At 42.7% G+C, this 23,652-nt stretch overlaps 1 protein-coding gene across 1 annotated transcript in view; it reads left to right on the forward strand.

Annotated features, from left to right (window-relative positions):
- The window catches only part of ARSB (arylsulfatase B), a 170,332-nt gene extending 151,149 nt beyond the window's left edge, over positions 1–19,183 (forward strand). Inside the window, exons 7-8 of the mRNA XM_082724787.1 lie at positions 15,421–15,543; positions 16,349–19,183. Coding sequence (XP_082580913.1) covers positions 15,421–15,543; positions 16,349–16,614 — 389 coding nt within the window. The 3' untranslated portion in view covers positions 16,615–19,183. The remainder of the gene's footprint in view (positions 1–15,420; positions 15,544–16,348) is intronic.
- The last annotated feature ends 4,469 nt before the right edge of the window (positions 19,184–23,652 follow it).

A 23,652-nucleotide genomic window follows, 5' to 3' on the forward strand; every position in this document is an offset into this window, starting at 1 on the left:
CAAACTCCGCACTGAGCAGGAGAGAGCCCGATGTGGGACTCAATCCCAGGACCCTGAGATCATCCCCTGAGCCAAAGGCAGATGCTTAACCAACTGAGCCAGGCAGGTGTCCCTGGAGAGGAGCTTTCAATGAAGCACCTTAGGGATTTCTCTGCCTGCCACCTCTACTCTTCCCTCTGGGCACAGGCTGAAGAAATGCACAGTGGCTCCGGTGGCCCCGGAAAGGAGGTGGAGCCAGAGAGAGTATATGTACTATTGTCCAGGGACGAGAGAGGAGGGGCAAGCTGAGGCTTAAGGTTGAGGCTGTTTTGATGGCAAAGGCCAGAAATAGAAGAGGGATGTCCATTTCCCTGTCTACAAATGCAAGATTGCAACATGATTGAGGTGCAGCATGTGTGTGAGGCCAGACGCCTGGGCTCCAGCCCTTTGGTGGCCTGGGCAGGTCAGCCTGGGTTAGAGGCATGGACAGTTGGACAGAACAAAGAACAATCTCTGGGTAGGAGATAAGATTCTGGAGCCTAGAATGCCCAGGGGAATGTCAAGAATTGAACCTGGGGGAATGAAAACATTTAAGAGATGAACAGAGAAAGAAAAGCAAAGGAGACTAAAAAGCGGTCTCAGGTAGGAGTAAGAACCGGTCCTGATTGAGCACTCTTGGTGCCAGGCACCGAGGTTAAGTGCTTTGCCTGCATGTTCTCATTTAGAGACTGAAAAGGAGGAAGACATCACACAGAGAGGAGAATTTCAAGCAGACAGACACGCCCTGGATCATCTCTGTACACTTTATCTGTCCTGTTCCTCCTGTGCTTTGGAGCCCAGCTCAAGGAGCACTGCTTTCCTGATCTTTCTATGCAGTTTGTATCTCCTTTGGAATCATCTGGCACCTCATACATTTAATTCACCAGCCCACGAATGTTTATTCCACTGTTTTAGAACTGGTGGTGTTTAATGACATTATTTTATTATTATCTTCTGGACTCAAGTTTATTCATTCTGAAGACTTAGGATCTAGCATGTAGAGTGATCACTGAAATAAATATTTGTTTAACAGGCAAATGAATCAGCAATATATATAGTACATTTATTCAGGGTTCAATGTGAACCAGTGTCTGAGAAGATGTCTCTGACAACCTGTTTCAGACAGATTTGCTAAACTTCCTGGGACAGTCGGGGGCTGAGAACTCATTGAATGCTTGTTTTCTGTTGTTTGGGTTTCCGGTGTTGCATTGATGCTGGTGGCTGATGCCAGACATTAACCCACTGTTGGAGTTCGCTCTGACATAAGCACACACATTCTCTGAATACTTATCATGCACAATTCAATAATGATTAACAATTGAGCTCCGTCTAGGCTGAGCAAGCCACATCAAAGTTCCTTTTTCATTAGGACTTTTAAAATATCAAATATGGACTGAATGAGTAGGTGTTGAAGAAACTGACTTTGTAAACCGAAAATCATAAGCCCAGATTCATTTGAAATATGTCATGTGGCATGCATATATAAAAATTATGAGCATTTTGATTTTCCCCTTGTAGGTAATAAATAACATCTGTAATATTCCTCCTCACCTTTTTCTGATTAGCTTTATGTCTGGCATATTTTCCCCAGCACTCCTGTTTTGTGTTGCAAGGATTTCACCAGGGAGACAGGATTCTAAAGTGGTGTGGGTGTAACAGAAGACTTGCAGCAATCAGGTTTAAGTCCAGAAACAAGGGGCACGATGAGTTTGGTGGGGGTAACTTTAATGCTTATCAGGCCTCTCTATGTTCCCTTTCTCCAGGGTGCACACCGTGGGAGTACCCCTTGAGGGCAAAGGGGCAAGTGACCCATAAGCCAGCTCCACCGTACCCCAGTGCTGGCGTAGCTCCCTAGGCCCCCTCCATCCGCACCTGTGCCCACGTGGGGGCATCCAGCAGAGGGCCTTGGGCCGTGGTTAAGTCCTGAGGTGACTGTGAGGGGGTCAGGTGATCCCAGTGGACAGCCAGAATTGAGAATCCCTGATCTGTTTCACTCTGTTTTTACAATTTTAACCAGACATTTTATTTAGCATACATAATTTAGGTGGTATTGGCATGTTTTTTCCCCACAGTTTTCTTCATTCATTTTAAAACCACTTTACTATTTTTTAAAGATTTTTATTTACTTATTTGAGAGAGAACAAGTGCATGTGCATGCATAGGGCAAGAAGCAGAGGGAAAGGGAAAAGCAGACTCCGTGCTAAGCACAGAGCCTGACTCGGGGCTTGATCTCAGGACCCTGAGATCATGACCTGAGCCAAAATCAAGAATCGGCTGCTGAACTGACTGAGTCACCCACATACCCTTCACTGAGAGAAATCACTTCACTAAGATGTAATTGACATCCAAAAAGCTGTGGATATTTAATATTTACAACTTGATGAGTTCTGAAGCTGTTGCTACAATCTGGTCATATATGAACTCCAGAAGTTTCCTTCCATCCTGCTATTATTTTCCTTTGTATATATGTGTATATAGGCGTGATAAGAACACTTAACACAAGATCTACCTTCTTAGCAAGTTTTTAATTTTTTTTTAAAGATTTTATTTATTTGACAGAGATCACAAGTGGGCAAAGAGAGGGGCAGGGGAAGCAGGCTCCCCGCTGAGCAGAGAGCCTGATGCTGGGCTCGATCCTAGGACCATGAGATCATGACCTGAGCAGAAGGCAGAGGCTTAACCCACTGAGCCACCCAGGCGCCCCATCTTAGCAAGTTTTTAAAGACACAGTATAATATAAACTATGCTCACTGTGCTCTACAGTAGAATTCTAGGACTTATGCATCTTTTTTTTTTTAATTTATTTATTTGACAGACAGAGATCACAAGTAGGCAGAGAGGCAGGCAGAGAGAGAGAAGGAAACAGGCTCCCTGCTGAGCAGAGAGCCCGATGTAGGGCTCCATCCCAGGACCCTGGGATCATGACCTGAGCCAAAGACAGAAGCTTTAACCCACTGAGCCACCCAGGCGCCCCCTTATGCATCTTTCTTAACTGAAACTCTGTACCCTTTCACTTTCCCATTTCCCCGCCCAGTCTTCCCCATGATTTTCTAATAATGTCTTGTTCCAGTGGCAGCTGGTCTGGTTTCACCTTTGTTACAGGTTTGAGCAGCTGTCCATACCTTGATTTTGGTGGCCATCAATCAAGGGCCATAGGTTGGACCTAAATTAGAATGATTTCTTTCAGTTGGTCAATTAGTTTATCCATGTACCTAGTCGTATGGCAACTGCTCTGGGAATTCAAGAGACTTGTATTTTTATACCAACAATCAAAGAACGCTTGCCACCCCCAGGATTTCATTCCATCCTCACCATTGTCCTGTGAGGTAGGCATTATTTATCTCCTCATTTTACACACAAGAAAACAGGAACTCAGAGTAGCTAAATGACTTAATGGATTATTCATTCTAAAAGCTATTAAAATGCACAGTGGTTTGTCAGAGTTCCTTCTCAGAACTAGCGAGTAATAGTATAGGGAACGCCGCTGGCAAATTCCAAACCATTCTGTGAATCCCAGCTTGCCGGCTGCCAGAGCCATACCCATGGCTGCCGGGGGCTTTGTCCATCTCCGAAAATTGAGTCAAAGTTTTCAGTAAAGCATCAGCTCACAGTGTGGGGTTCTAGCTTGCGTTTCATTGGGAACTATTTTTAGAGAAAAACTTATTTTTAGATCTAGAATGACTTTCAAAACAAGAATCAAAACAACAATGAACACATTTGCGTCTGGGTGTGTAAGCCCTTGCCACACAGCGAGATGAGAGGTGGCTGCGGCCGGAGCCTGCAGTTTTCAGGACGTGTCAGACCCTGAGCAGATAGAGATCCCACCCACACGTGTGCGCACAGCACGCCTCCAGACGGAGTCCAAATGCGCTGTGGAGGCCGTGCCAGCTGTGGGCAGGGGTGCTCGCACTGCCTGGCACAATGTGGACCTTAGTGACTTCAACCGCCCTTTGATTTGGGGATCTTTTGAACTTTTTTTGGATCGAGCCATGAAGAAATTGGCTAGCCAGTCAAACGTCGAGAGTAAATAAAGCTTTGGTGTTTTAATTACCAGGCACATTTGGCTCATGTAATAAACAAACCCATTTGCCTGTTGGTTAGAAAAGATACCTTTTGGAATTCCATATTTAAAAATACCTTGATCACCAAATATCTAGGAATGCTGGGGGTTTCCCCCCGACTTAGCCCAAGTGAGTACGTTTTGCCGGAAGTACAACCGCATATCCCATAAAAACGTGAAGGTGGCTTCCCAGCAGCAAGGAATAAACTGGGTCATTAGAGGCAAAATAAACTTTTAGGCTGGTCTTTGTAAATTATAAACGTGATCAAAACCAGAAAGAGCTCAGTAAAAACGAAGGACAGCCCATGCAGCCAGGCAGAAAAGGGACGAAAGCCTCAAGTAGCAAATGAAAGCTGCACTATTAATGCTTTCTCCCCCTAACCCTGTTCAAACTCTGGAACATGCATGTAGGGGAGCAAATATAGGTCCTTTCCAGACCCAGACCAGAGAAGCGGTTTGTTTGGTTTGGATTTTAGTGCAGAGCATCTTTCCCTTCGCCCCCTGCCCACGGTATAATAATGACTTCTGCCTACTTTTCTCCTCTTTGTAAGGTCTTCAGTAAAAGAGAATATAAAAAAAAAAAAAGAACCTATCTTATATTGATAATAGCTACCATTCAGTGACCATCATTACCAGCCATTTTTACCTATTTCATAGAGCAAGGATTAAACAAGTTAATATACATGGAACACTTAACAGCATTTTATAAGCATGTAGTGAGTGCTTTTAAGTATTAGCATCATTACCTTTAATGTTGACAAATTTGATGATAGTCTTATAACATACCAGATACTGTGCTAAGCACTGGATATGCCTTCTCTCACCTGCAATGACTATATTACTTTAATATAGTAAATTGAGGCAGGGGGAATTAGGGAAGTTGCCCAAGATTGCAAACTCGTATCAAAACCATTTATTATGCATGTACTATATGATGGATGTAGTGCTAATGTACATTTTTGCGTATCCGCACATTTAGGCTCCACAACAGTCCTGTGAAATAGATGATATCATCCCCATTTTACAGATGAGGGAATGTAGGTCCAGGGAGATCTTCTAACCCTGATGCTTACATAGTCGGTGAATAATGGAGCTGAGATTTGAACCCAAGCAATCCCACTCCAGAAGGGCTTGCTGTGTCCTTCCGCACACTGTGGCCTTCTGTGGACCATTGGGCAGGGACCTCACTAGGATTGCAGGCCCTCTCCTTGCCCTGACTCCCACCCTTTGCTGTACTTTCCTGAAGGCTCACAGCATTAACTCTTCCCAAGCCACATTCTCCAGCCACACCCAGTGTATATTTGAACAATAGCACAGAGAGGAAGAGACCCAGACCATCCCCTTCACCCCTGCCCTGATGCTTAGGACTCCTCCTTCCCTGCCTTATTTTCTCTAGCCATGAAAACTTTGTTTTCTACAAACTTACAGCTTCCTTGCAAGTCAGCGAATGTATTTATTTTATTTAAGCCTTGTGTAGCTAAAAGCCTCCAGGGGTTATACACCAAAATGTTAACATGCAGCTAATAAATTTAGAGATAGTTTAAATTTTCCTGTTTGTACGTTTCTGTATGTCTAACTTACATACAAGAAATGTATAAATTACACAGAAAAATAATGTATTTTATAAAATAGAGTCATAGACTGTATTGGACAGTAGTTTCCGAAGAGTGAGGAGGGTGTGTTGTACAGTCAAGAAAACAACATTGCCTTTTATGAGCCCCGGAAGATTAGAAGTATCCCGTGGGACCACTGAGTCCCTTTCCCATCCGGTCAATCCATCACCACCCCTAATTCGTGTCTTTCCAGTTGTCATTTAGCTGCAGATCCTTTTTTTAAAACAAAAATGTAGAGAAGTATAATGTATTTAGCAAATATTACAAATTCTTCCTTAAGTGTTAACCAGCATCGACTGAAATAAAGACAGGGAACCTGGACCCTGCCCCCTGACTCACTGTCCCACATAACCAATTCCTAAGGTGCTTCTGGCACTTCTTCTGGTTCTGGAGAACACATTCCCCACTGGAAACCACAGACCCATCTCATTTCTAGAAGCTCCAACTCGAACTCCTTCTGGTTTCCCAAGGTTGCTCAGATAAGGAGCTCTAGAAGTTTACTACCTGTGATGTAAGAGAGTGATTTCCTTTGCTAGCCTGAAAATGTTTTGTTCATCTTCTTTTTTATATCCAACATCAGTACATGTGACTGGTCCATCTTATAACTGTGTATGTCTTTCTGGCCAGAAAGCTCTATCTCAGTGGTATCTTTCAGCTCGGAAGGAAAGGAGAAAGATTTTTTTGTTAATGCTTTTCTTCGAACCCTAGTTTCTGCTCAGAGATCAGCAAATCCAGTGTCCTTTTGTCCCCTATTAAGCTGTTTGCCTGACTCTCAGAATATGCTAAAAACCACGGAATTTTACACTCTAAAGGGGTGAATTGTGTCTTATGTAAATTATATCTTAATAAAGCTTTTAGAAAAAGAAGTCTAATTTTATTTTTTTTAAGATTTTTATTTATTTATTTGACAGAGAAATCACAAGCAGGCAGAGAGAGAGGGGGAAGCAGGCTCCCCAATGAGTAGAGAGCCTGATACGGGGCTTGATCCCAGGACCCTGAGATCATGACCTGAGCCAAAGGCAGAGGCTTAACCCCCTAAGCCACCCAGGTGCCCCAAAAGAAGTTTTAATTTTAAAAAACACTTAAATTCCTCTCGTTCCTCCCTGTTGATGAGAAGAAGAGTGACAGTTTCTCAGGCTGGCTTTTTACCCTCCCTGAAGCTATTTCACAGCCTACCAACCACCTCTGACAGCACTTTGCTCCCTGTCCTTCAGAGGCTCTCCATCGCTGACTGCTTCTCTCATTCTTCAATCTAAAAGTACCTTCTTCACCTTCTGTTTGCCCAGTTTTCAGTGATCTGTTTTAGTGATCATCGTTGAGTGCTTGTCCTTGATGTACCTGGGCACTGGGTAAGGCCTTGGGGTTATAGGGCTAAGTCAGACCTAGTCTGTACCCTACATTGTTTTATGCTAGAAGAGGGGTCGTGTGGTAGATAACAAAAATGTGTATCTTTCAGGTCCTGCCTCCAGTCCCACTTTCTTCATCTATCCTTCCTGTGTGCTTCAGCCTTTATCGACTTCTTCCTACTGTTATCTTTTATAATATTTGCTGTCTGACCTTAATGATATTCTTCCTGATGGTATTTATTCAACCGTTTTATATGTACTATCTTCCTAATTAATTTGTATGATTCCAAATCCACAGTTCCCTCCTGTATGGTTTTCTCTTGTAGCTATGACAAATTACGACAAACTTTGTGTCTTAAAAAGAACACAGACATATTGTCTGACAGTTTTGTTGGTCAAAGTTCCATATGGGTCTCATAGGGCTAAGGTCAGGGTTTCAGAAGTGCTGTATTCCCTTCCAGATGTTCTAGTACAGAATCCATTTCCTTTGCCTTTTCCAGGCCCTGGGACCGCCCACATTCATTAGTTCATGGCCCCTCTTCCATCTTCAAAGTCAGCAACACCGCCTCTCAGACCCATCTCCCTCTGACCAAAGTCAGGAAATAGTCCCTGCTTTTATGGAATCATGGTTAGGTTGGGCTCACTCAAATAAGAGATAACCTCCACATTGCAAGTCCTTACCTTTAGACATATGTGCAAAGTTTCTTTTGCTATCTAAGGTAACAGCCCACAGGTTCCAAGGAGGTTAGAACATGGACATCTTTGAGAGTCACTATTTTGCCCTTTACCCTCTTTTATACTTTTTTGTATTACAAATGAGATGGATGGAAAAATAAAATGTGCAAACACTAAAAACAATGACAACAGCTAATAATCTGTACATCAAAGTAGACTTAAAGGGGAAGCTGTTGTTGGAAATAAAGAAAAACTTTTAGAGGCATCTGGGTAGCTCAATGGGTTAAGCCTCTGCCTTTGGCCCAGGTCATGATCTCAGGGTCCTGGGATCGAGCCCCACATCGGGCTCTCTGATCAGCGGGGAACCTGCTTCCCCCCTCTCTCTGCCTGCTGCTCTGAGTACTTGTGGTCTCTCTCTCTCTCTGTCCAATAAAAATAAATAAAATCTTTTTTTAAAAAATAGGGGCGCCTGGGTGGCTCAGTGGGTTAAAGCCTTTGCCTTCGGCTCAGGTCATGATCCCAGGGTCCTGGGATCAAGCCCCACATCAGTCTCTCTGCTCAGCAGGGAGCCTGCTTCCTCCTCTCTCTTTGCCTGCTTCTCTGTCTACTTGTGATCTCTGTCAAATAAATATTTGATCTCTGTCAAATAAATAAATAAAATCTCTGTCAAATAAATAAATAAAATCTTTTAAAAATAAATAAGTAAATAAAAATTTTTATTCTTCTCTGCCTACTTGTGATCTCCGTCAAATAAATATTTGATCTCTGTCAAATAAATAAATAAAATCTCTGTCAAATAAATAAATAAAATCTTTTAAAAATAAATAAGTAAATAAAAATTTTTTAAAAATCATTTAAAATAAAAATTTTTCAAAACTATAAAAAAGAGGAATCTGCCAAGAAATAATAATGGTTCCAAATGGGTAAGTCCTTAATAATATAATCTCAAAAGATAGCAAAACTTGGAGGATAAATAAACAAATTCTCAGTCACAATAAGAAATTTTCTACATAATTCTCATTAACTATTACAACAAGCAAACAGACCAAAAAGTGAGTACAGATGTAAAATATTCAAACAGTATAATTAACAAACTATGATATTTATGGATCTCTACACCCAGCAACTTGAGAATACATGTTCTTTTTTGTACACATGAGAATGGAACATTATACAGTTGACCGCATACTGGGCCACAAAGCAAGTAGAAACACATTTCAAAGGATTTAAATCATATGCAGTACATCTAACAGGATTCTAAATTTAGAATTTTATTTTTAAAAAATCTATGGATCTATTTCCTAATCATAATGGAATTAAACTGGAAATTAGTAACAAAAGGATAATAGGAAATTCTCAAATATTTGGACATTAAGAGATACACTTTTGAATAATCCATGAGTCAAAAAGGAAATCACAATGAAAATTTGAGAATATTTTGGTCTGAAAAACAAAGATCCATATTTAAAGCTTGCATGATAAAAATAAACTGGTGCTTGGATGAAAATTTATAGTATTAAATGTATATATTAGAAATAGAGAAGTACTGAAAATTAAATACTTGGGAAACTATAAATAGAAGAGCAAATTAAGAGGTGCCTGGGTGGCTCAGTCAGTTAAGGATCTGACTCTTGAGTTTGGCTCAGGTCATGATCTCAGCGTCAAGAGAGCAAGCGACAAGTTGGGCTCCATGCTGGGAGTGGAGCCTGCTCAAGATTCTCCCTCCTTGCTCCTACTCTTTGCCCCCACTCTCTCTCTCTCTTAAAAAAAAAAAAAAAAGAAGAAGAAGAAGAGGGGGCTGGGGTGGCTCAGTGGGTAAAAGCCTCTTGCCTTTGGCTTAGGTCATGATCCCAGGGTCCTGGGATCGAGCCCCGCATCAGGCTCTCTGCTCGGCGGGAGGCCTGCTTCCTCCTCTGTCTCTCTGCCTGCCTCTCTGCCTACTTATGATCTCTGTATGTCAAGTAAATAAATAAAATCTTTAAAAAAAGAAGAAGAAGAGGAGGAGGAGGAGCAAATTAAGCCAAAAGGAAACAGAGGGAAGGAAATAATAAAGAGAAGAGGCAAATTTATGAAATAGAAAACAAACACACTATAGAGAAGGACTACTAGGTAAAATGTTGGTTTGAAAAACTAATAAAATCAATTAACCTTTAACAAAATTTATCATGGGGAAAAAAAGTGAAAAGCACACACTGCTAATATCAGGAATGAGAAGGTACTACTACAGATACTACAGACACTAAAAAGATAATACAGAGATGAAAATTGGTATGAACTAAACAAATTCCCAAATACACTTTACCAAACTAGGAAAAAGAGAAATAGAAGATCTGAAGAGTTCTATGTCTATTAAAGAAATTAAATTAATAAGTAACCTGCCCACAAAGAAAACTCTAGGCCCCCATTGTTTTACAAATGAACTCTTGCAAATATTTAGGCATAGCATCCATCTTACACAAACTTTTCAGGGAACACTTCCAGTTCCTTTTATAGGACCAATATAACCTTGACTCAAAAACATGACAATATTTCAAGAAAAATTTAATAGAGCAATTTTTGTCTTAAGCATAAGTGCAAAAATCCTAAACTAAATGTGAATCCAGGAAATATAATCAATCCCCAACAAAATGTGAATCCAGCAATATATAAAAATGACAAGCATCCTGATGAAAAGGGGTTTATTCTATAAATGCAAGGTTGGTTTAGCATTTAAGAATCAATTAATATAGTTCATTGTGTTAAAAGATAAAAGAATAATTATACGATATTTTCAGATGCAGAAAAAGTATATGGTAAAATTTAACATTCATTTATGATTTAAAAAACTTAGTGAATTGGGAGTAGGATCTTCTTTAATCTGATAATGCATAGCTATAAAAATTTTATATTGACATCATACTTAATAGTAAAATATTAAAAGCTTTTCCCCAGAAATCAGGAATGAGATAGAAACTCAATCACTACTTTTATTCAAATTTATATTAGAGGTTTTGTCCAGTGTCACAAGGTAAGAAAAAGAAAACTAAAACATGTAAGATGGGGAGAAGCAGTGTCATTATTTGCAGGTGACATGATAGGATGTGTAGATAATCCAAAGGTTCTCTAAGCAAGAGGTTAGAATTAACAAATGAATTTTGCAAAGTCACAGGGAACAAGGTCAATATCTAAAAAAGCCAATTATATTTTTATATACAGCATCCAGAGTATGAAATCGATTTTTAAATGTTGTTTATAGTACTAATAATCCACATTATACAACTAGGACTAAACATAAGGAAAGATGTGTAAGACGTTTCCACAGAAAATCATAAACTATTATCAAGAGAAGATACAGGGATCCACCATACTAGTGAATTGTAAGTCTGAATATTTTAAAACAGCAATACCCCCAAATTGCTCCCTGGAGTCAATACCATCATAATTGATATCCCATGCTTACCCCTTTCTCTCTGCCCGCCTTTCTGCCTACTTGTGCTCTCTCTCTCTGTCAAATAAATTTAAAAAATTTTTAAAAAGTGGGGGGCACCTGGGTGGCTCAGTGGGTTGAGGCCTCTGCCTTCGGCTCAGGTCATGATCTCAGGGTCCTGGGATAGAGCCCCCTATCGGGCTCTCTGCTCAACAGGGAGCCTGCTTCCTGCTTTCTCTCTGCCCACCTTTCTGCCTACTTGTGCTCTCTCTCTCTCTGTCAAATAAATTAAAAAATTAAAAAAAAAATAATAATAATAATTGATATCCCACCAGCTAGTTTGTGAAATTGAACAAGCTGCTTCTAAAATTTTTATTGAAAATGCAAAAGGCCAATCATGATGAAATCAGTCTGGAAGAACAACAAATTTGGGGACTTTATTGGCAGATAGAAGAACGTATGATAAATCTATAGTAATTAAGATAGTTTAGTATTAGCATAAGTATAAACAAATATCCTTATTTGTCCATAAGGATAGACAAATATCCTTATCCTACAAATAGGAGGACAGAACAGAAACTCTAGAGCTCAGCTATCCAATGCAGTAGTCACAAGTCATGTGTGACAATTAAGTTTAAATTAATTTCCTCATTTGTACTAGCTGCATTTCTCAAGCCCAGTAGCCATGTGCAACGAGTGGTCCTTGCGATGTACTGCACAGATAGAGAACATTTCCATCAATAAAGTTCTGTTGGACTGTACTGCTTCGGAGACACTCACCACAAATGGAAATCAGGTGTTTGACAAAGGTATCCCTGCAGATGAGTAGAAAAGAATAGTCTTTTCAACAGTCTTGGTCAGATGGTAGCCATCTTTGAAAAATGAATCTCGAGTGCTGCCTCACTTCACACACAGCAATCAGTTCCCTGTGGGTTCTAACTCTGAAAGCAAGAGGCTGTGGAACCGTCATGCAAGGGAATGACATCCAGCAATGAAAATGAATGAAGTGCTGGGAACAGACAACCTCAACACCAAGGGTGAATCTCACAAACATTATGAGACAGTCGGAGCCTGAGATAAAGAACACGCTGTGTGGTTTCCATTGACTCAAAAACAGGCAGAAAGAACTCATTGTTGGGTGGCAGCTACCTTTGAGAGGAGGATGGAGACTGGAGGCTGCCCACACGGGCTTCTAAAGTCCTAGGAAGTCCTGTCTCTTGAGTGGGCTGTGTCTACAGGAGTGTCCAGTCTTCATGAGCATCTTCTGTGCACTTTTTTCAATGGGTATTATTTAAAAATGTTTTTTAAAGCAAACCTTGGATTGACACAGAAAAAGAAAGATAATTCCTGCAGACTGAATGATTTAAAAAAATGAAGATTCTGTCTAACATGTTTAGTTAGGCATAAATTTTAAGTCTGAAAGTATCAGCTATCGGGTATGGAGAAAGGGAGACATTGCTGGTCGGAGGGCCATTTGGTATGTGTTAGAAAGTTGGAAAGCTGTGCACTTTGCAACCAGTTTTGCTCCTAGACACAAATCCTAGAGAAACTTGCGCAAGGAGATGTGGAAAACAGTGCTCATGGCAGGAGAGTTTGTAGTAGGAAAAACAGAAGAATAATTGAAGTAACTGAAATGCCTAACAGAAAAATGGCTAAATAAAATATGACTTTTTATATAGTGAAATACTAAACAGTTAAAAGAAATATATATACACGAACATAATCAGAGAGCTCTAAAAATACTGCAGTGGAGGAAAAAAGCAAGTTGCAGAATATGTATAGCATAACATGCACATGGACATTTTTAAAGTATAAATCAGGTCTAGATAATTATTTTTTGATGCATGCATATGTCACTCTGTTTTTAAATGGCTGTCGGCAGGATTCACTGTGCTCTGAAACCGTGATGGCAGCAGCCTCAGGAGGAGGGGACTGAGATTGAGGACAGGGACAAATTGTCACATGGAAACTGTCCCTTTGTTTTCATTGTTGTTTCCTTTTTTTTTTTTTTTTTTTTCTTTTTTAAAGCAAACATGACAAAATGTTAACATTCTAGGTGTAGGCTCACGGGGTGTTAGGCAGATTATTCCTTGTAATTTTCTTTTTGTTTAATTTCTCAATAAGAAAAAAAGCGGAGTTGACATAATAGCATCTTCCGTCATTTAGTCTTAGACTTATTTATTGTTTAGGTATTTTATGTTCCTGTTTGTTTTAAGAAAAAATGTATATAAATATAAGCATAGCCGAGACAGCTAAATTTCCTCTCCTTGTTTATGTTTTCAAAGCATGCTTGTTTGATTTAACATTCTCTGGTATCAAAATGTGTCCTTTATGCAAGCTTGTGAGGAGTAAATCATGAAGGCTCACAGTCGCACCCCAGTCTGTGTATTGAGACTGCATTTCCTACAATAGACATCCTCTGTGCCTCTGTCTGGGCAAGCATCTGTTTGTATTAGAGCCAAAATATCCACAATCAGGCAGAGAAACAAAAAGTCAAAAAGATCTGCTGTTCGGTGCTAACGATTTGTTGGTATGTGATTGTGAAGACTGAAGGTCTGAAACCACTGACGTTTATTGGCTCTGTCTCCAGTATGTCCCTCCAGAGCCATTGCCACAAGACTGACTAGAGGAATGGGACCCTGTCTTTTCCCTCACAGACAGTGCTTTCCATAGGAAGCCCTGGGCATCAGCTCTGGCAGGGAGGAGGGCACTCTCAGAGTCTTTATGACAGGATGGTGGAGAGATGGGCCAGCTGCCATGGTGGAGAGGGGATTGTTCCCAACATCTCTCTCTCTCTCTCTCTCTCTCACACACACACAGAGCTATTAGCTCTCGGGCAGGTGATCTGGCAGCATTTGAAAGTGCACCCAAGGCGATTGCTGTGACCATGTTTGAAAAGTTGACAGGTAAATATAGACTGAAAACAGAGTAGATGTTTTATAGTTAGTCCCTAAATCGAGGCCTTGAAACATACATAGGTATGAGTAAGGTTGGGGCCTCCATACCTTGCCCTCACAGATCCACCAGGATCTTTTTTTTTTTTTTAAGATTTCATTTATTTGTTAGAAAGAGAGAGAGAGAGCACACTGGGATGAGTGGCAGAGGGAGAGGAAGAAGCAGACTCCCTGCTGAGCAGGGAGCCCAACACTGGGCTTGATTCCAAGACCCTGGGAATCATGACCTGAGCTGAAGGCAGAGGCTTGACTGACTGAGCCACCCAAGTGCCTTCTCCACCAGGGTCTTTAACTAGAGTAGAACTCAGGTCTCTCTTGCTGCACCTTAGTCACTCCTCACAAGCAGGCCACAGAGGGAGTTATTCAAAAGAAGGAACTGAGCATGCTCGTTTCGGACATTTTGTCTGTCTAATTTGGGGGCCAGACTGTCCCCAGGATATATGTAAACACTCCAGTCTGCTCTCCGCTCTGAGGAAGCCCAATGGGTGTCCAGCAAGATTGGTGATGGGTGGTTTAGTCTTTCTAAGTCAAGGGTCAGTTAGTAGGAAGGACTCTCTGCCCCAAATCTGAAGCTATCTTCTCTCCAATCAGCTTTATCAGTAAGAAAGGTGATACTTTTAGCTCTAACCTTCTGGTGTCCACCTTTCAATTGGTTCCAAATTCAAGAAGGTGGGGGAGTAGTACTATTAATTGCTCCCCTCAAAAGCCTAATAATCAATTAGTATAAAACCCCAAGATGACTTTAATGTAATCCATGATATAACCAAGAATTTGTATACCAAGTCATTCTTAAAACCTTAATTATCCTGTCTGAATAGTTAACTAAGCATTGCTCAGTTACTTTTAAATTTCATCAGTGTGGTTAAATAATTGATCATGGCATGATTGAACTCTCATGGCTTGAGACAGACTCCATTAAAGTGTACATGTTATAATCTATTCCATTACCTACATAGGGATAAATATATATAGAAAATGTGTTCATCTAATTCGATCATTTAACAGCGAAAGGAAAAAAGGCACACAGAAAACAACCTGCACTGCTGTAACAGAACACTATTCCACATAAAGCCAGCTGTACGTTGGCAGAACGTAGTGATTTTAAGGATGAATTAGTGTTCTAATCTCGGTGGGATTCCTTTTATATTTGTGGTGGTTTATGACTGAGGTTTAATGAACTATAGCTTTCTGTTTATATTTAATAGAAGATTCATTTCTGTGGTGGGATGTGCATTTACACTCAGGCATTGAATAAAATCTACCATTCTACAAGGAGGATATTAAATGTTGATTTATAACAATGCATTTCTGTAACAGTGATCTAATGCTTCCGCACTGTTTCTTCCAGGTCCTGGGATGAGCCTGGCTCCACCAAAGGATGATTCTTCTGGCCCAGAATATTTTGCCTTCAATACTTCTCTCCATGCTGCAATTAGACACAGGAATTGGAAACTTCTCACCGGCTACCCAGGTAGAATGCTCAGCATTCCCCCCACCCAGAACAGCGAGGAAAACTTTACCAAAGTGACGACTACCTTTTGCAGCACATACCTCTGGGTCTGCTGAGTGGGGAAGAATGGTTTGATCTACTGTCCTGACAAAAGAAGACTGAAAATTAACTGCAGGTGGGGGGTGAAAGGAAGCCGCTCTAATGTGTCATGGAAAATAAGGATTTCGGAGACGTGTGGTTGTCAAGGACAGCACATCTAGCTAGCAAGGAGAAACTCTGAAAGTCACATCCTCAACCAATTGCGTAGCTGAGGGAGGTGGTTGCTTCCCCTGAGCACATCCCCTTAAAGTGACGTTTTTTACATACTTTTAAAACGTGGGGTGTGATGGTTAAGACCGTGATGCCTTTAAGCATTGTTTATAATGATGACATTCTTGGCATTTGTGGCCAGACAATTCTTCTTTGTCTGGTAGCGTACCATGTATTGCAAGGTATCTTAGCCTCCCTGGCCCATTGGCATGGTACGCCAGTAGCACCTCCCCTAAGTCAATGTGACAACCGGAAATTACCCTCCCCCCACCCCCACATGCACATACGCATGCGCTTTCGTGGCCTGGAAGCCCCTGGTTGTGAAGCCATGAACCAGGTCTAGTTACAGCACTGAAAGTCAGTGTCTGAGACAGATGTCGATACTGTGTCAAGGGCCGCGTCTGTTTTACGTGTTCCTGCCCGCGTCCCCACTCAGCCTTCTTCCATAGTCTTACTTGAAGTTTGAACCTGCCTAGGATGCTTCTTCCCCCAGTAAACCCTTGCATTTCTTTGCCAGGCTGTGGTTGCTGGTTTCCTCCACCATCTCAAAACAATGCTTCTGTGATACCCTCATCGGACCCACCGACCAAGACCGTCTGGCTCTTTGATATTGACCAGGACCCGGAAGAAAGACATGACCTGTCAAGAGACCATCCCCATATTGTCAAGCAGCTCCTTTCCCGCCTGCAGTTCTACCACAAACACTCAGTGCCTGTGCACTTCCCAGCACAGGACCCACGCTGTGACCCCAAGGACACTGGGGCCTGGGGCCCCTGGGCGTAAGACTTCTTCAGCCCCGGGGTGTCACACCACCTTTCTGTTACAGGTTGGACTTCAGGCCTTTACTCCTGTATCTCTCATCTCATTTTCTGTCCCAATTTGGGTTCCCCTGGCTTTCTCTTGGTCCTCAATCATGCTAAGTTATCTCATTGCAACCCCCAGTGCATTTAAGAAGCTGATAAAACCTGGAACACTCCTGTTGTTGGCCAGGGTATGTGTCTGGGGGAGAGGGTGGCCGAGTTCAACCTCTTGTTCCTGAGCCGTGGGACAGCTGGGAACTTGACTTGAAATAGGAAGTTCTTATTGAGTCCTGGAGGCTGGAACAGCTGGCTCTTTTTGCCTTGCAAGTCAGATGTTAGATCTCCCTCTGCCAATAGCTGGGTTTTATTGGAGTGCCTCATGTTCCTTGTAACAAATGTAGGGAGCAGACAGTTTTTAATGGTTCTGTTGGCCAGGGAATCTCCCTGTCTGTGAGAGATCATGTTCAGGCATTCCATGTGAATAACCCCCCTTGGTTCACCCCTCACTCACTCACCCTGTCACTCATCTCATCGTGGAGCATAAGGCCCATTTTATACTTACGGTCAGCATGGCAATAAGCCTGCTTTTTGGTTTTGGTTATTACAATAAAGAAATGTGTTTTTATCCCCAGTTTTTTTTCCCCCCAGCCATTGCTCATTTTGTCTAGACTTCCTGCTACCCCCTCTCCCCTGTGCTTCTTTTCCCAACCTCCTTTTGACTCAGTCATCCTGTGCCTGGGAAGGCTGCTTTGCCTCTGCACTCTGAGCACCGCTGGTTTTTGGAAGACTGCTGTGCCCTGCCTTCCTCTGGCCTCTAATGCTGAAGCTAGAGCCCTGCCCAGAGAAGGTGATCAAGTCTGGCTCTGCAGACATGCTCATGGTGGACACAAAGGGGCTGGGCGGGTGATGCTCGGGTCTGTGTCATCTGTTTGGGGAAGACTTTTGTAAGTTGCCTAGAGTTTATTGTCATGGTTGTGGCTTTGTCTCATAATGTATTACAAGTTGCATGCTATTCCTTAGCAATGAGGAGAAACCCTGGGAAATAGTAACTTTGTCTTGGGATGTTGGAAATGGGAAGTTTGAAAGGAAATGGCCAGCATCTGAGATAATGGGCCTCAGGAAAGCAAAGGAGGCCACATCCATGTTTCCCTTATTTACACTTTTACTATTTGTATTGAGGTTCTGGGGTGGGGGAAAGAGGATGTGCTGTTGGACCTGCCAGCCCTTTCTTAGTCCCACTCATGTCCTACTAATGCAGATCAATCCAGATTAGCTCTCAAGAATGTCAGACTCTGAGAACTATGTGCAAAATCTATACTCTTTTTCCCATGAGCTCCACTGTTTTTTTCACTGCTTGTCACCAATGCCTGGACCAGTGCCCGTTACAAAGGAATCAGTTGGTACTTTTTTTTTAATGAATGAATGGACAGTTGAACAAATGAAAAAGTTGCACACCATGCAAGTGCAGCGAGCTAAACACATCCTCCAACTGTTGCTTTTCTGTTTCAAGCTGCCCTCCCGGGGTAGGAGCAGAGTATGCATATCTGGATGGTCACAGACACTCCATAGTGAAGCCATAATGTCCTCTCCAGGGGAAAAAAGGAGAAACACGCCTGCCAAAGATACTCTTTTGGCAATAACCCTCCGTTCTATTTTTCATAGGACACTAGAAACTAAAACCAGCCAATAATGTGTGATAGGTCCTTGTGTAGTTGTCCTCCAATTCAGTAGCAATATTTTCTGGTCTCTACTAAAATGCAGAGTAGTAAAACAAGATGATTGGAAGGAAATGGTGCTAGAACTAAAGATACATATTACCAACCTGTCCCCCATTCCTGGGTTGGCAAACAGCTGGTCAAAATGCCATCACCTGGCACCCCTACACCTGTGGCAGATACCATGAACTAACTGAGCCCAGATGTTTCTCTGGATCCTTCTAATCTCAGTGTCTTTTAATACCAAAAGACTAGAGGCCATCACTACAGGACACCTGTCTGCCCTCTCTGCTCTGCCCCCAGGGCTGCCCTGGTTGTAGTCCAGTGGTGGCCAAGTACAACATGGGTGTTCTACACTCTGTGAATTTAAAGGGACTTGTAAAAAAATAGTTGTTGTAAAATTATCATTTGAGATTTTATTTTATCCCTAGTAGAATGTATCTTGTTAGGTTTCTTTATTCTGTGTAAGAATGTGAATAGATTCATATTAATGTTGTTTCACTCCAAATTCGCTTTGAAGAAAAGTTTTATTGACTTAATTGTTTTTCTTTGTTATTACATGATTGTCCCAGATCTGAGGAACAGAAAGTTACTTTATCCTTTAAGATGTGTCAGTGGGGAGTTTCCATTTGAGCGACGAGAACATTCTGAAACTGGACAGTGGTGCTGTTGGCACAACATGCCTCTGAATTGTATACTTTAAAGTGGTTAAAATGGGAACTTTTATGTAACTTGACAATTTTTTAACACGTTGGCCCATTTTATGGTATGTAAATTACATCTCAATAAAACTATTAAATAAATAAACATAGCAAAAATATCAGAACTGAAAAAAAATGTGTCAGTCATTGCCCACAAGAGTGCAAACTATAAAGTAAGTTATCAGAGGAAGGTCAGGAGAGGGTAGGAGTGCTTATAAAATGTTAAGAAGAGTGAATTTTTCTCTATTGCTGTATGATAAATAACCCCCAATTTTAGCAGCATAAAGCAATAAACATTTATTACTTCACACACTCTGTGGGGTCAGGACTCTAGGAGCGGCTTAACTGGGTGGGTCTGGCTCAGGGCCTCTCATGGGATGATAGTCAAGCAGCTGGCTTGGGCTATATAGTCATCTGAAGGCTTGTCTGGGGCCAGAGACTCCACTTCCAAAATGACTCACTCACAAGGCTCTTGGTTGGAAGCCTCTGTTCCTTGCCCTCTGGGCCTCTTCCCAGGCTGCTTGAACAGCCTCACATACTGAAGTAGTTACTATTCTCCCAGTCACCACTTAAACTTTAAAATCGATTTTTCCCCCAACGTGAAGCATAGCCTCAACTTGAGCAGACTGGTTCATTTTTAGGTGGTCAAAAGACCTGCTCACTCTGGCTGCCGTCCTAACTGACCACCAGGAGCAGGTCGGTTGGAACAGCTGCAGAGGGGCCTACCCCATCACTTTCACCTTTGTCCCATTGCCACAGGAGCCACCCAACAGGTGGCACAAAACAGAGGAGGGATGACTCATGCTGCCCGGGGCCTGACTCCAGGACTGTGGACCATCAGGAAACCGGAAGGGCAATTTAATTCTCAAACTAACTCACCCAAGTTACAAATCATTGAGCTTAAGATATCTCATTCAATAACCTTTATTATTTGTCTGACAACAGAGATAAAACTTACCACTGTAACAATTTTAGAAAATACACAAAACGCAGAAAGGACATCAGACAACCCACAAAGCAGCCACCAAGAAACAGCCACCTTTAACTTTCTTTCATAACTCTTTAAGAGAGCAATTGAAGTGGCGCGCCTCCCAGATTGCTTTTCAAATCCCACTGTGCCCAGCTGAGCCCTCACTGGAGACTCAAGCTGGTAGAGAAATAAAATGTCACCTGTTTTGAAACGCCTCATTTTAATCCCATTAAGGAAGAAGAGATCTGTCCAGGCTTTTTACTCCAAGGGGACAGGATTTCACACACACTTCACACAAACATATGCTCTTTCTCTCTCCCTACACCACCTCTTCTCCACAGGCCTCACGAGGTAAGGGCCTCCACACGCCAAGGGACTTGGAACAGTCAAGCAAACCAGGAAGTAGGAGCTTGCCTTCAGACCAGAGTCTTGCAGTGCGAGGCAGAGAATATTAGTGCGCGCACGCATGCGCACACACACACACGTACACACACGTACACACACGCGCGCGGGCACCCCCACTTCAGGAAAACCCATCTTAGAGTGCCTTTATTTACATTAAGTGAATCAGAACTGGTATTGCTTCTTATGCCAGCATTTTGTAACTGGGATTATTCAAGTCCACACTGCGATGAGTGAGGAGAGGGCCACCACCGGTGTTAGCAAGGAGGGAGGGTGGGGGAAATCAGACTCCCCACCAGGAAGATCGCCTACCAGGGAACTCCACCGGAGGAGGCAGTCCCAGGACAAGCCTGGAAACCGGAAGTGAGGGGGCGGGGCCTTTAGCGTCAGTGGAAAGGCTGTGGCGTTCGCCATGAGGAGTCATTTAGCTGTCATTTTGGCTTCATATCTACACACCCAGGAAAGCAGTAAGTTCTTTCTGAATGAGCTCTTTTTTTAAATTAAGCCCTTTGATTAGAGGGTCCTCTGAATGTGTTAGAGAAACAGCTGGTTTGTTTGAAGAGTGTTCCTTGTTTGGACTTCACGAGAGTGGGCTGGTTTTTCTTGGTTGGTAGACCAGGGCTGAAATGAAAGCGTTTGGGCTTAACACATCCGGCGGATGGAAGTCTGAGGCTCCCCCATGCAGGACTTCAGGACGAGGAGAAGGGCCTGTCTCACTGGGCCCCGCGTGTGTTCTATCACGAGGTCCACCTACTCCTCTCCTCCCCAAAGCAGCTTGAGCTCCCTGGGGACCTAGTACAGGAGGGCACCCTAGCAATTCCCCAAGCGTTTAGAGACCCCGACCACGACTCTGTTGCTCACGTAGGGCCTTTCACTGCTGGGAGTCCTGACTCACTTTTCCTAATATGTACGCTCCTTACTAAAATAACGTAAAGTGATGCTTTTTTGGTCACTATGCTAAAGAGAAAATGAGTGTCACTGGTAATCATAGAAATGCATACAAGGAATACAAATTGCTCTTAAACCTGAGTCAGGAACTATTTCTGGCCTGGAAGAAAAGAATTGAGTAACTGTGTTACTCTCGGCTCCACTACGTGGTTCAGTGTCATGGGTGCTAGGGCCGTGACTCGATGACACTGGCATGGAGACAAGGAAACTCCCTGAAGGCAGGCATGCCGGTCTGGGGACGTGAGATCAGACCCTGTGGGGGTGCTGGGAGCTACTCAGCGGTGACCGGAACTTCCCGAGGTGCTCCCGTCTGCTCAGTCTGCCCTTCCCTCCAAGAAGAACCACAGCTGTCCTTTTGCTTCTAACAGTTTGTTTTGCTCGTGTGCCTGGAGACCCCAAAGCAAGGGAAGCATTCTAAATGAGCTAATGTATAAACACACAAAGAAACCAGCATACACATCCTTTAGGATACAGTAGAAAAACCACAGAGAATCCAGGAAAGGAAGAAGCCAAGAAAGTCAATAAACAAGTTGGTGGAGATGGGACATACAGAGATGAAATATTAGGAAGAAGTAAACACTGAGAAGGGAAAAAAGAGACAACATGGAAGTTTCTTGAGTGTAGGAAGTTCCTGAGCCCTAATATCCAGGACTGTTAGTTTGGCGTTTGATCCCAAAGATAACCTCTGGGGAGACTCAGGGTCTGAGTCTAATGCCTAAAAATGGCTCCTATCTGCCCCCACTAGCCAGCTCACACCCCCTCCGTGCCCACATGGCATCATCTGACCCAGATTCACACAGCCTTTTTGAATACTGTAGTTTAGCCCACCAAGCATGCCTTATTTTGCCCATTATAGGGACAGGGCAAGGAATTAACCTTTACTGGGGACAGTGTATACAGCAGGCACATTAAACTTTTAAAATGGCTACCAAAGTCCTCAGGATAATGCCTAATCCTTAGGTAAATGTTTTTACCAATTTGAAAATTCTCTTGAGTGACATCCTCTAGCCGGTAGAGTTGGAATTAGGAGCCCAAATTGCTCTTAAAAAGCCTCTGCTCTCTACCACACTTCTGGCATGCCCCAGTCTTGCTTGCCTTCCCTTCCCTTTTGTCCTGCACATTTAAGGACGGACAGAGGAGCAACTGGAGGAAGTCCCACACTTATAATTCAGGACTCAGGGAGCATCAGCCAGTGGCATTCAAAGCTAGGTGAGAACTTCAGGCTGACACAGGGCCTGGGATGAAGGGGGGTAGGGAAACCAGGGAGGAGGCCAGTGCAATGAACAGTTTAGCCAAGAAGGCACCACAGCTACAGAGGTAAGAAAGTAGGGCTATAAAAAACTAATTGGAGGCTTAGAAAATAAAACACATTTGAAAGGAGTTCAAGTGACTCAGCTTGGAAAGGGAATTTAGTCTTGTTTTTCATACATTTCATAGGAAAATCCGCTTTCCCACACGCAGGTCACAGAAGACTGTGACTGTGCCTCAGCGAATGTGCAGAGGACACGCAAGACAGGGCTGATGTGAGGAGGCGACGCTGACAGGTGGGTTCTCAAAGCTCACTGCAGCTTCTGATGCAGGCGCTGGTTGGAAAATAGACCCTATGTTCTATCCTGGTCTATGACCAGCTGGCATTACCCAGTCTTTAATCTTCAGTTATACTCGCTCACCTTCTTGCTGAATTCTGAGGTGGTTCCTCCCAGCAACACTGACTACTCTATTTTGTACAAAGTCCCTAGGACCCACCTTCCTCCCGCTCTGCGTCTAAGGCTGTAAGATGAAAAAAACAAACGCTTCAGATACACTGGTATTTCTTCAAGTTCCATTTGTAATCATTTCTCTTTAGGGATCAGGAGGAGAGAAAAGAATGCAGAGGTTATGAGGAATATTGCCTCGTGAGGGTCTCTCCTTGAAGAGGAACAAATAACGACAATGTTTAGGTTCAAATGCTATGTTTTTGCTTTAAAATGTTACAAATTAGAGAGCTAGCTCTGTGTTGGTCAACAGGACCTAGTTAGAGAAATGCTTTGTTTTCTGTAGTTAGCTAAACATGGTTGCCTCAAGTAAAAAGTTCTGTGGCGGAGCTGTAGTAATTATGCCCACACTCCTCTTTCTGGTTAGAAAGATAAATGTTAGTGAAAGAGAATCCCCTGCTTCTCACCCGCATCTGGGGCATCTGATCTGTCCCTACATGAGGGCTGGGCTCCTGCGGGACATCTGCCGGCTTTCAGGCTAAACCATCCCCCGTGGACTGTGTCCCCCTGCCCCCCCCCCAATAATGCAAG

The sequence above is a fragment of the Mustela nivalis genome (genome assembly GCF_964662115.1).
Source record: "Mustela nivalis genome assembly, chromosome: 3".
Classification (NCBI taxonomy): domain Eukaryota; kingdom Metazoa; phylum Chordata; class Mammalia; order Carnivora; family Mustelidae; genus Mustela; species Mustela nivalis.